Source organism: Crocodylus siamensis, chromosome 8 (genome assembly GCF_052110815.1).
Source record: "Crocodylus siamensis isolate JL-2025a chromosome 8, ASM5211081v1, whole genome shotgun sequence".
NCBI lineage: Eukaryota > Metazoa > Chordata > Crocodylia > Crocodylidae > Crocodylus > Crocodylus siamensis.
Window position 1 is genome coordinate 44681418 of NC_143402.1, and position 12427 is coordinate 44693844.

The 12427-nt window shown below is 49.6% G+C and overlaps 2 protein-coding genes and 2 non-coding genes across 4 annotated transcripts in view; 1 reads left to right on the plus strand and 3 right to left on the minus strand.

The window, feature by feature from the left end:
• Positions 1 to 7204, plus strand: part of MPP1 (MAGUK p55 scaffold protein 1) — a 40607-nt gene extending 33403 nt beyond the window's left edge. Inside the window, exons 11-12 of the mRNA XM_090058948.1 lie at positions 1835 to 1909; positions 5759 to 7204. Of these exons, the coding sequence (XP_089915074.1) occupies positions 1835 to 1909; positions 5759 to 5935 (252 nt within the window). The 3' untranslated portion in view covers positions 5936 to 7204. The remainder of the gene's footprint in view (positions 1 to 1834; positions 1910 to 5758) is intronic.
• A 601-nt stretch (positions 7205 to 7805) lies between these two features.
• The window catches only part of DKC1 (dyskerin pseudouridine synthase 1), a 28570-nt gene continuing 23948 nt past the window's right edge, over positions 7806 to 12427 (minus strand). The window contains exons 12-15 of the mRNA XM_090058947.1: positions 11547 to 11650; positions 10537 to 10597; positions 9585 to 9746; positions 7806 to 8877 (exon numbers count right to left, since the gene is read on the minus strand). Coding sequence (XP_089915073.1) covers positions 8806 to 8877; positions 9585 to 9746; positions 10537 to 10597; positions 11547 to 11650 — 399 coding nt within the window. The 3' untranslated portion in view covers positions 7806 to 8805. The remainder of the gene's footprint in view (positions 8878 to 9584; positions 9747 to 10536; positions 10598 to 11546; positions 11651 to 12427) is intronic.
• LOC149858381 (small nucleolar RNA SNORA56) lies at positions 10742 to 10877 on the minus strand. The gene has a single exon (XR_016444054.1). It is a non-coding gene; the product is annotated as a small nucleolar RNA SNORA56 (small nucleolar RNA).
• LOC149858382 (small nucleolar RNA SNORD83) lies at positions 12263 to 12338 on the minus strand. Its single transcript, XR_016444046.1, has one exon. It is a non-coding gene; the product is annotated as a small nucleolar RNA SNORD83 (small nucleolar RNA).

The window sequence follows — 12427 nt, forward strand, 5'->3', positions numbered from 1 at the left end:
GTGGAGTGCTTGGTTGGAAGAGTGGAGTGCTGGAGACGCACTTCCAGGAGGAGGCAAATAGAAAATCCTCAGGTTGGAAGGGACCTTGGATCATCTAGTCCAGCCCCTGCATTGATGCAAGTTTCTCTGCTCCTAAACTACCCCAGACAGAAGCTTCTTTTCCAGTCTCCTCTTAAAATCCCCCTGAAGAGGGACACTCTATAGCTTCCCAGGGCAACTGGTTCTGCTGTCTTGTTCTTACGTCTGCATTGGTGCAGCTTGAACCCATTGCTTCATGCCCTGCCTTCTGTAACAGGAAGAACAGTGTTTCTGTTTGGCAGCCTTTCAGATATTTTTGAAAGCTGCTCCCATGCCCCCTCAGTCACAGATCCTCATAGTCCCTTGGGTGAACAGATAAAGATGAGGGCAGTGAAGCCCTGGAGCTTCTTAAGGCTACCTAGCAGGGGTATGGGATCTCCTGCACTTGAGGATTTAAGGGGAAGATAAGGATGGTTTAAGTACCTGACGCTGTCTCACTGCAGGACATCACTGGATATCATATGGGGTCTCTTCCTGCCTTGCCTTTCTGTGATTCTGTAAAGCTAACATGTGCTCCCTTGCTGGACCTGTCCCTCAAAGTCATTGCTGACAACTTGCTTATCTCCCTGCTGCATGTGTAGTTTGTGGAGCTCCTGCCTCAGAAGGGGGTCATAAAGGTAGATGGCAAGGGGGCCAGCCATTGGCATATAATACCTGGAGGGTAATTATAGAGAGGATGGAGATGGGTTTTTCTCTGTGGCTGTAAGGACAGGACTGGGAGCAACAGTCTCAAGCTTTAGCAAAGAGAATTTGGGCTGGAGATTAGGAAGAACTTTCTGACCATGAGGGTGATCAAGCATTGGAACAGGCTACCTAGAGAAATTGTGGGATCTCTATTCCTGCAAAATGTCAAGAGGAGGTTGGATAGACACTCAGCTGGGCTGATTTTAGTCAGGGACAATCCTGTCATGAGCAGAGGACTGTACTAGATGAGCTTGTGTGTTCGCTTCCAGCCCTACTTTCCTATGATCAGATATCCCCATGGTGTCCATGCCTGGAGCAGCCTGGCAGAGTACAACTAGGACAGGAGAAGCCATGCCTCGCATTAGTGGTACTGAATGAGAAATACCTGAGTGGGAGCCCTTCTGGCCACCATGGGGTGGTGGGAAGAGAAGGGGAGAAGGGTTCTGGGGTGTTGGGGGGAAGCACAGGGGGAAACGCAGTTTGAGCCAAAGGCAAAGTTGGCCTTCCCTCCTTGAATGATGGCAGCGGTTCAGTGCTTCTGGTTCCTGAAAATTTTTCTTTAGAGCAAGAAAGGATAATGACAGCTAAGAACTCCCCACCCAGGTGCTGCTCACCCAGAAGTAGTGCATTGGTACAAGGTGTCACTGTTTCACATGGTCACCCAAGGAAGATGGCAAGCAGGATGCCTGTTGCTACGAGCTGGCACAGCCAGTGCTCATAGGAGGCTTCCCAGTGCTGCAGCCCCAGCTAAGGACTTTTGAGTGAATTTATACTTAGCCAGAGGTACCAGCCATACTGCTCTGGGGCCCAGACATCTACTCCAGTAGTGCAAGCTGCCTCCAGCCTCACCCAGATGCCTCCCCTTTGACCTGGAGGGACCCATCTGTAGGGGTGGTTTAGTCACCGTGGCCATCTGACTCCTCTTCTGGGAGGCTGCAGCAGAGCACCTGGGGAGGGTGAAAGAGGTGGTGGGGCTCTGGTAGTCAGCATGTGGTGCTCTCTGCTCCAGCTGCTCCAGGCAGCGGTACTCCTCCATTGAGTAGCCTGTTTCTTTTCCCTCTCTGTGCTGCAGACGCTGAAGATCATCCGCACTGCAGAGCTTTCCCCGTTCATTGTTTTCATCGCTCCAACAGACAAGGCCGACCAGGTGAGCAGTGGCTGTTTGGTGCTGGGAGACCTCCCCTCTCTCTGGGATGGCAAGCCCAGAGGGGCTAGTTCTCCCCTCACTCAGCTAGTGGCTCTTGTGCCTTTCTTGGGGATTGGGTCTGATTTTTCTCAACCAGAGGTGTGGGCTTATTTTTACATCCCATCAAATTCAATCCAGCTGACAGGCCATAAGCCATAGGCTGGCGCAGGGCAGGCTGGCTGGTGGGGTACAGCATCTCTGTGGTACTCGGTCTGCTCAGGCCACTGCAGAAAGCCTTGGGTTTTAGTTCTTCATTCAAGCACGTGCGTTTTCTTGCTGGGGCCTGGCAGATGACTGCTTCCAGCTGCATGTGTACCAAAGCTCTAGGAACAGAGAAGGCCCAAGGTCCCTCAGTGCCAGCATCAGCTTATCGGGGGGGGGGACAGCCATTTTCCCTGCCCCTTGCTGCTCTGTTCCCTCCCATCGTAGGTCCTGCAAGGGGGTGGGGGTGCCTCTGGGCTGGAAGAGCAGGCTATGAGGCAGCTGAAGGAGGAACAGTGTTGCAGCAGGTGACACTTGGCCCTCAGGAGCTGTGCATCTTGTGTAGCTTCTCAGCAAGAGCCCCATTCACCTTACCTTCCAGCTCCGTGGCCAAGCCACCAGCTTCCAATACAGGGGACGATAGCCTACAACAGTGCTGTTCAACTGATGGCCTGTGGGCAGGGGCTTCTGCCCCATTGCTTCTCCCTCCATTGCTCTAGATGCAACAGCAGCTGGGCTCTCTGGGCTCCCCTTCCCTCTACTGAGTTTTGCTCTTTGCCCACACCTCAGGGGTTAGCATGGCAGTGCAGTGAGGATAAGCTGTATCGGTGGATGGTCTGGGGGAAGGGGAGAGATGGGTGTGCAGCACAGCAGTGACAGGAGTATGCACATGGTATGCAGCCTGGGCAGCCTAGGGCTCATCCTGGTACAGCCCCCACTATTGCATCATGGTGGGCATTCGGCCCCCAGAGGCTTAGAAGATGGACAGCCTTGGCCTAAGACGCCAACCTAGGAGCACTATTACCCATGCATGCTGTCATGCCCTGTCCTACAAATCTTGCAGGATTATCCAGGCACTATAACTCACTTCAGAAACACCCACTACTGCAGAGCTTTCCACTCTCAAGAGATGCTCCATGGCAGTGAGAGCAAAGCAGGGAAGTGTCATCTCCTCCTCCATCTTCTCTGGTCTCTGTCACTGCAGTCTGGGGCTCTGCTGAGCATTGAAATGAAGCTTGCTTAGGCAGTGCTGAGGCAGTGCTGCTTGGAGGAGGCCTGTTAACTAGTCTCAAATATGCAAAGAGCAAATGATCTGGCTAATTAAGTTCATCCTCCTTGAATTTGGAGAGAAGCAGTGTTTTTATAAAGCACCTGGCCCAGGGAGCTCCGTGGCTCCCATGGGGCGGTTCACATCACACTGTGCTTCTTTGAGTTGGTTCTCTAGCAGTACCGGTACTAGGACAAGCCAGTGCCTTGGCGGACTGCCAGGTGCCTCAGTGGCACTGTCAGGACAGACCTAACATGCAACGTACAGCTGGAAATCAAAACTAGGAGGGAAGGTAAAACAGCCCCTGTGGAATCAAGCTCTGCCTGGCCCAGAGGATGCTCCAGCCTGAGTCAGGCTGGTTTGCATGCTTGTGGCCAGGGCTGGCTCTGTCAATCAGCCTGTGGCTGTGGATTTGCTAAGATTAGGGTGCCTGCTGTTCTTGGAGAATATCACAGTAGGAAAAGACTTAAGCAGCCTTCCACTCAAACTGCCTGCAATTTGATTTGTTAGCAGAAGGGCCTCAGAGTGCAGTGTGTTACATAAGGACCAAGCTGAAAAATCCATGGGGCAGCCAGGCCCCTCCTCCTCTGTGCGCTGGTGCCTGTACAAATGGTGGAGATCCTGCTGCCAGGAGTTTGTGCCTGCCGCAGTGGGCAGGACGGAGGGTGCTGAAGCATGTGCTATATATAGCCAGCTGCTGCAGTTCAGGTAACAGCTTACTGAAAAGAACAGAACAGAGCTGAAATGTGACCACAAGGAACTCAGATAGTGGAGAGCAGTGATGATCCCTCCAACCAACAATCTGTTATTTGCTGCACAGCAAAGGGATTGGTTCGATCTGCAGCAATTCTCAGTTGCCCAGAGCTGAGCTCATGCTACTGCTGGTAGTAAACAAAAGGAAGAGCCATGTTCATTTCAAGCTCCATTAGCTGTGCAGGATGCAGGACAGCAGCAAACAGCAAAGAACCTGGTTTTCCCCATTTAAATAAGCAGAGAGCTCACACTTACAATAATAGGAACCAGCTGGGGAGGGTCTGAACATCCCTCAGGCAGCTAGCTGTGTTGCACTACAGCACTGCTATACCAGCTTCAAGGGCTGTGATGGGCTGGGTCCTGCTTATGCTTGCATTACTGTCCCTGCCTCAAAGACCTTGCAGTCTGCAGTGTAGGCTCTGTCTACACCAGGCCTGTCCAACTGAGCAGTTAATACATGGCCTACGGTTCCTGGCAGTTGCCTCTCGTGCTACCGTGCAGCAGGGGGTGCATCCTTGGTGGGGGGGGGCATCCCTGCAGCATGCTGACCCTGCCTGGCTGTGCTCAACTTCGACTACCCTAAACTGTGGCTTCTGCTTGAGCTGCAGCACCTAAGCCCCTAACAGAGACCTCCCACAGCTGGTATGACAGGGGCAGGCAATTATTTTGGGCAGAGTGCCACTTACTGAGGTTTGGCGAGCCATCGAGGGGGTGCATGACAGGCAGCCAGGGGCAGATAAATGTTAATTTTCTAAATTTTTTAGGGGTCCTGCAGGCCAGATGGAATGGCCTGGCAGGCCACATTTTGCCCACCCCTGTGGTATGAGCTTTTGTGCTGCTGTATTTCCACTAGTTCCACCAAACAGCAGCTGCTCAGCTCTGCTGGTTACAGGACAGGATCTTTGCCCACCCCCTTTGCTGGCAGCATTGTGTGGTGCAGACAGGGTCTCAATAGGCGAGACAGAAGGTGGATAGTGAAGGTACTCCACTGAGCTCCCCCCGCATGGATGAATGGCTGGATTCAGAGTCAAATCAAAATGACTGCTCTCAGGGAGGCAGGGCAGGGCTTTGTTCACAGCACAGAACCTGCCAGCAGAGATGTCTTGGTAGGAGGGTATCATTGCTCTGTGGACACTCGCTTCGGGATAATACAATCCTGCGAGTAGCTGCTGTCAAGTGCAGGAACCTGCAAGATTTCTTCTCCTGTGTGTGGAGCTCATGTCACAATGCCTGGCTGGTCACAAATGTCAGACTGTAGATGGAATGTCCCACTGTGCTGTGACAGTTGCAGCTTTCTGGTGGCGGCTTCCTAGGTGCTCAGTCCCATGTGGTTGGGTCATATGTACCAAGTGCTGCCATGACAAGCCTCTTCCACCTAAGCCTGCCGTGGGTAACTGTACCTCATCATGAGACATACAAAACAGCCCTGTCACACAGCCTGGGAATGTTCTGCATACAGGCTGCCACCTGTAAGCTCTAGGAAGCACCTGCAGCACTAAGGCTCCACTGCTTTGGTCCACACAGCAGCAGCATTTAGAACATGCCTCACTGGGCAAAGCTCAGCAGCCCTGAACAAAAGCCACTAAGGCAAGTTGATAGAGACCACTTGACTGACTTGTATATTAGGCCCAAGCCAGTATTTGCTGCTGTACAAGGAGGTAGCTGGATAGACTTTTGTCAAGGGAACAGGCCAGCCCTGTCATTATTGTGGGGAAAGCACAAGGCCCCTTGGCCTGGGGGGCAGGTCCCTTCTGGGAAACTTCCCTCATCCTGCAGTTCCACTTTATGGACTTTACACTCTTTTGCAGTCGGAAGCCTTGCAACAGCTACGGAAGGAATCGGAGACCATCCGCAGCCGCTACGCACATTACTTCGACCTGTCGCTGGTCAACAATGGCGTGGATGAGAGCCTCAGGCTGTTGGAGGAAGCCTTTAACCAGGCCTGCAGTTCACCCCAGTGGGTTCCTGTCTCATGGGTTTACTGAGATGTCTTCTCACCCAGGCAGCTTTCCTAGAACCCATCCTTCAGCGTGGAGTGAGGGAAGCCACCCCACCTGCACAGCCTTCCCTGCTCCTTGTTTTATGAATACAGTCTAAACTGGTCTATCTGACACAGGGTAGGAGTGCAGTGAGCTCAGAGCCTGCACCACAAGTTGCCAACCTTCCTGCTTTATTAGTAGTAAAGGGCAGAGAATTAGCTTGGGGGGGAGGGCTGTCAAAGTCAGTTGGGAGAGGGAATCATTAGATTTAAGCCACACTCTAGCCATTGCTAGAGCCAGACAGAATCTTTAATTCACAACACAACTCCTACTGGTTACACAGGGAAGCTTCTGCAGGCCTGGGAAGACATCATGTAGTAACCAACTACTGATAAAAAGTAACTATTCATTACAAGAGCTGGAGAGGTAAGAAGGCAGGGACACTTCCAGCCCCATCTCTGCTACTTCTTTCTTCAACCTTTAGCTCACAGTGCATATCAGCATTAGCCCCTGTATTCATTAAGTTTCAGCATCATGAAGCTTAATGTAGCCATAAAAGCAATTCATATGTCTAGCCAGTATTTTTTTCTGGGCTAAGTCTGTGGTACATCAGCTTGTATTTTAAGGATTTCTTTCATTGGCACAGGTAGAGGCTGTTGTGGGGGTGGGAATTCAACACCCTTGGGCTGCTCCATACTCCAGCAGTGGAAGTTTTTAATTTTCTGGCATAACCTGTGCAACTGTGGTTTCATCTCTGCTGCTGGATTCTGACTCCATTATCAGCTGTCCTCAGAGACTCAGCAATGGTTAGGGTAAATAACCCCATAGACCATACAGGGAAGAAACAATTAAACTGGTAAATTAGATTCAGCCAGGACTAGTGTGCATCCCATTGCATGCAGTAGAAACTGATGTTCTCCAGCCAAGGGGCAGCTCCCACTATATGCAAATGTTACCTACCACTCCCACCTGTGAGGTGCCTGGTGCTTACACAGGTAGCCAGCCAGCCAGAGAGAGTGATCCCTCTCCTCCAACTATTTCATTGGGTTTGTTATCCATCCTTAAACCCCAGAGATAGGACCAGGGGCTCATGTGTTGCAGTAGTTCCATAGCATCGAGGTAAGGCATCTTCTGTGCATTCAGCAGAAGAAGAATGGCTATAAACTCCAGTGCAATTTTTCAAGGATGCCAAAAACAATTCATGATGTGCAATAGGGACTTTGTTCTAGGCCACTGCAGGGAAACGGAGTAGCAATAAAAGTGTGTTGAAACTTTGCCATGACTGGAGCTTCACAGTTTGTGCTGAATATGCTTTTTGGCTCATGGCCTCAGCATGGGTCGTGCAGAACTGCTGAGGACATTCCCCTTCACTGGTTCAGTCACTCCCCTGGGAAACGGAGGAACTGGCATCAGGCAGAAAAATTACAGGAAAAAAAAATTCTAGGACCACTCAACACTTGTCCCTCTGGCTGCACTGAGCACTGCCCCTCTGAGAAAAGAGCAGCATCCTGGCCTTGCACTAGTTTAGTGCTCTCCATCCCCAGGTAAGATATATTTGGAATGACAATACCTGTAAGATCACCACCCACCTCACAGTGCAGACTTTCAGGCAGAAAGGCAAAGCCAACAAGGAGTTCTAGATAGATTCAGCACTGGCTTTTGGTTTCAGTGTGCTACCTAAACACTGTTCCCCCTAGCAGCACTATCCTCTTCCTTGGAGGCAGAGCCCATAGACAAGAAACTAACAGCCCCGGGTTCCTGTGCAGCTGCTCCTGAGATGGATGGGCAGGCTTCATTCTATAGCAATAGATCATGGCTCAGTGCCTGACTGAGCCTGTCACCCGACCCCAAGCAGCCAGAAGAGCAAAGAGCCACGTGATGAAAAATAGTTTTTTAATTTTTTTTTTATATATATAAAAGTAAATAAAAATCACAACCTTTTTCTGCTTAAATTCCTAATGGCCACCTTCTGCATACACCATGCACACACCTCCCTACCACTGGACAGGGGAAAAAGGGAGACAAATTAAAGATTACACAAAGCCACCACACAGCTAGGCAGCAAGTGATACTCAGTGCACAGCAGCCTGGCCCTTCCCTTCACTAAGGGGTTAAAACAGCACAAGGACAGTCTGACAATATCAGAGAGATCCAACACCTGCTACCAACTGGACACCTCAGGAAATAGCTGCATTTTGTTGGGGGGAGATGGGACTCTGTCTCACCTCCATCTCCAGGGACCCCCATGAAGGAGAAAGGAAAAAAATCCCAAAAATATTTTGGGAAAATGTTCGGACTCCAGAAGGAGGGTCAAACCAAACACATGCCAAGATTAAAACCAAAGCATGTAAAAATAGTCTAGTCAGTCAAAAGTATTCTAACCTCCCTCCCCCACATACCCTCCTCAGCAAGTACCTCAAGCCAACCCCATCAGCTTTAAATGTATTTGGCAACTGTCTGGGGTAATGACTTTCAGCACTAAACAAAGGAGAAAGGTAGAACAAGGGAAAAAGTGTTATTCCCCATTTGTGGTGGAAGCTGGAAACACTGATTAAGATAACTTATTTGTAGCCAGAGCTGTTGATACCCTGAGGACACTGTTTCTATGCACAAGGTGCCCAGTCTGTGGTAGCTTCTAACAGTCCAGTGCGGTGGCTGTTTGTGCTCCCTACCCTCATTACCCTTAAAACAGGATGAAGAGGGCTTACGGTGAGTAGGCTATGGCCCTTTGCAGAGATAGTCTCCTGTTTGCGTGCAAGCAGCAGATGAGGGGCCTTGTCACACTGCAGGCCCCTCGCTGCGGGGTCAGTCTTTCTGCCCTGCTGGGGGAATAGCTATTTGTTCTCAGGTTCCTCCTCTCCAACCAGAAACCAGTTTTATTCAGAGCTCTCTTCAGCCTCCTTCTGTTTTTTCTTCTTCTTCTTTTTCTTGGCACTGCTGTCACCAGCCTGTGGAGAGAACAGAGAACTCAGGAAAGCCAGAGATAGACTCTCATACTCTAATGGAAGAGGCAAGGGATTTCTAATGGTGGTATCTTTTACTGGACCAACTGGCATAGACCTAGATAAACTTTAAATGCAAGCCATTCTTCAGGTCACTCAGTCATTTCTAAAAATATGGATCTGAAGAGTCTTACTTGTGCTCTCATCCCCTCAGGCCCAGGCTTCCCAATTCCACAGGTTCAGAGGGAAATAGCCCACTGCCCCAAAATGAGATACACAGGTCAGTAATTGACCATCTGCAGTGAACTGCAGTCCAGGAAGCATGTTTATTGGAAGCAAACATTACACTACACCAAAGGAAAGGGCACAGAAGACTAGTATTGGATCTGCAGGTTCTTCCAGAATGGTAAGAGGAATCCCCGACCATTCTGCACAGAACTACCCCATGGGGGAGAATTCCAACCCCATGGAGGCTGTCCGACGCGCTTCCTTTGGAAAGTATTTACTAGACCCTGCTCCCTACAATAACTCCCTTAAGCTCACAGGACCAGGCCCCAACAAGAGAAGTCCTCTTTCAAAATGTACTTACTGTACCAGTCCAGGGCCCTGTCTTCATCAAGGAAGCATCCACCAGTTTAACTACCAGCCCTGCCTGGCAAATCTAATGGAACTCTTCAGCTTGGGCTGCACAAGGACACTGCACAGCTACCTACCACTTCCATTTGCTCGCCTGCACTCTCTGCAGCTTCTCTGGCTTTCTTCTCTTTTTTCTTCTTTTTCTTTTCCTTCTTGCTCAGCTCCACAGGCTCTGGAGTGGTTGGGGACAAGGTAGCCACTGTCACCTCTTCACTTTCACTTTCCGTCTCTCGCTTTCGCTGTTTAAGGGGGAAGACACATTTAGGACAGGTTCTCTCCCCAAACCATTAAGACTGATGAATAGGAATATTTTACACAGGTCTGAATGGTCCTTCCTCCCTGCTCCCCCAGCAAGGAAGAAGTATGCCTAGTAATGTGCAATTAAGTGGCATATACATAGGAGTGGAAAACAGACTGAGGAACTTGTCTATGAGCTTCTGAAAGATTCTAGACAGTCCCTGATGCTGCTCCCATGTACAGGAGCAGCACGGCACACCAATTCCCTGGCAGCGTTCCGTCTACAAGTTAAAAGATCTGTGCTGCTCCTTTCTGGGAATCATCATTTGAACACAAGGTACCAAGACCCAAAGAGGTTCAGGCACTTGGATCCAATACACTCTGCCTCCAGTCATCTTCAACTGGCTGGCTTCTAAGCTGGGTGAGGCCTCAGTTAGAATCCGGCTGATGCACTATGCTTCTGGAATCCCATCACAGCCCTTCATTCACATCCAGGGTCATAGCCTTCTGTCCTTTTGAACTCTGGTTCCCAAGCCTTGTGCCTCAAGTAATTCCCAAAGCCCGACAACATCTCCATTAAATCATCCAGCTTGTTAAAACTTACTCTGATGTACTAATAAATGAACACAAGGAGAACCTGTGCACTAAGATCTGCAACAAGCCTTCAGAACACTCCCCCAAAGCAGCAATACAAAGCTTTAACTTCATGAACTAACCTACCAAGGCAATGATATTTACTGCCACCCACCATCCATGTCTGAAATACATTTCATAAGAGGACTAGACACCAACCTTTGGTGTCCTCTCTGCCTCGCAAGATGTGATGGCTTTTTCCTCTTTCTTAACAGTGATCCTGAAAGGAAAAACACACCTGAGTGAGCAGAATTCATTCTCTAGGGTTACTTTCCTCTCAGACCAAGTCCCATCCTTCAGTCTCCTGCTACTATACGGGTGAAGCACTGTACATCCTGTGGTATTCCAAGATACCAAAGGTACTTGGTGTATGGGAAGCCTGAAGTCTGCATCAGCACTCAGCTGTGCTGGATAAAGGCTGAGATTCCCCTGCTTGATTTAGCAGACTGACTCCCTCTAGAGCCACAAGTATCAGGCTAGAAAGGGATAACTGTCTGCATGCCATTTAAATCATGGTACAGTAGATGGGTGCAGGTCAAACAGCACTGCACAAGGACAATGGGCACCACGACAACTGCCAACTAGAGGCTGTAAATACACACCTTGCCGGGCATTTCCAAATCAGTGACTTTTCATTGAACAAAGGTTTTTTTTAAGAAGTCAACAGGGTCCCAAAAATTGAGGGGCAATTGAACATTGTGAAGACTACAGGAAACCCTCACTATTCATGGATTCGAATATTTGTGGTGTGTCGTGCTGCGCCAGTGGAGTGGATTGGGGCAAGTGCTGCCCCAGCTCCCTTTGGCGCTGCACCGAGCTCCTGCCTCTACGTAAGCAGGCATGGAGCGCTGCACAGAGGAGGGCAGAGCCGGGCAGGCAGAGCAGGAGGCAGCAGCATCTTCTCCCTGGGAGGCAGCTGCAGTCAGTCCCCAGGTGCTGCAGGGGAGCTCTGCACTTCCAGCTTCTCATGGAGGGGTTGGGGGCAGGGGGTGGCTGTGACAAGGAGCCCTGTGAGTATTCGTGGATTTCACCATTGGCAGGGATCTCCAGAATGGATTCCCCATGAATGGCGAGGGTCTCCTGTATGCACATAGTTCAGTTTAGAAAGACTAGCAGAAGTCACCCCTCCAGCCTGCCCCTCAACAGGTCTCTGACAAACACAATGTTACCTGTAGTCTACATATTCCTTCTCCCAAGAAGCTGGCGTGCTCTGGTTTGGTTTCCCATGCTTGTCCAACAGACCCTGCTGGATCATCATCTTCTTCTGAATTGCCTGATACGAGAGTGCAGAAAGCATGAACGGTCTTATTCCAGCTTCAAAGAAGATTTATCTTTTCTAGTTGAAGTCACAAGGTATAAAAAAAGTAATGTAAAGAGCAAGGTAAGGCCTGCCTTTACTAGTTACATCCCCTCCCCTCTGATATAAACAGAATACAGGAATCTGCAAGTTGCTAAGTCATTCTTATATTTGTAGAAAGTAGGACACATGCCTCTCTGAACCAGTTAGGTCTTGAAGATGCCACCTTGCCCTACCTTCTGACTTCAGACTGACACAGCTAGCCATTCCTCTTATATGTGTAATAAGAGTACATTCCTGAGGCAATAAGCAAGCCAGAAAAGACGACTTTACACTAACAGTCTGGAGGAGGCTAAACGCCAAGCCAGATGGAGCCAATCATCTACTGTTACTATACCAGTTAGGCAGAGAGTTCTAACATGAAGGGAAGGATCTCAGGCAGGAGAATGTGCAAGTGGCATTGCCTACATGCACTGTAGTAACAATATTTTTTCATTTCTATGGCACCTTTCAAAGAACTCTCTTTTACCCATTACTTAAGTCTCACAAGAATAAGGACTTGATTGCTCTGTGCCCAGCCCCTTCATGAGCCATCAGTAATGGGTGATAGATGGAAGTCAGCATTGCACAGAGTGCTGATGTCACTTGTTTCACATCATTTGGCTCTTGATGGAAGAGAGGTCCCCAGCATAGACTAATCAAGACTTGTGTAGACTGACTCTTAACCACTTGGAAACAAGCTTTGAGCCATGT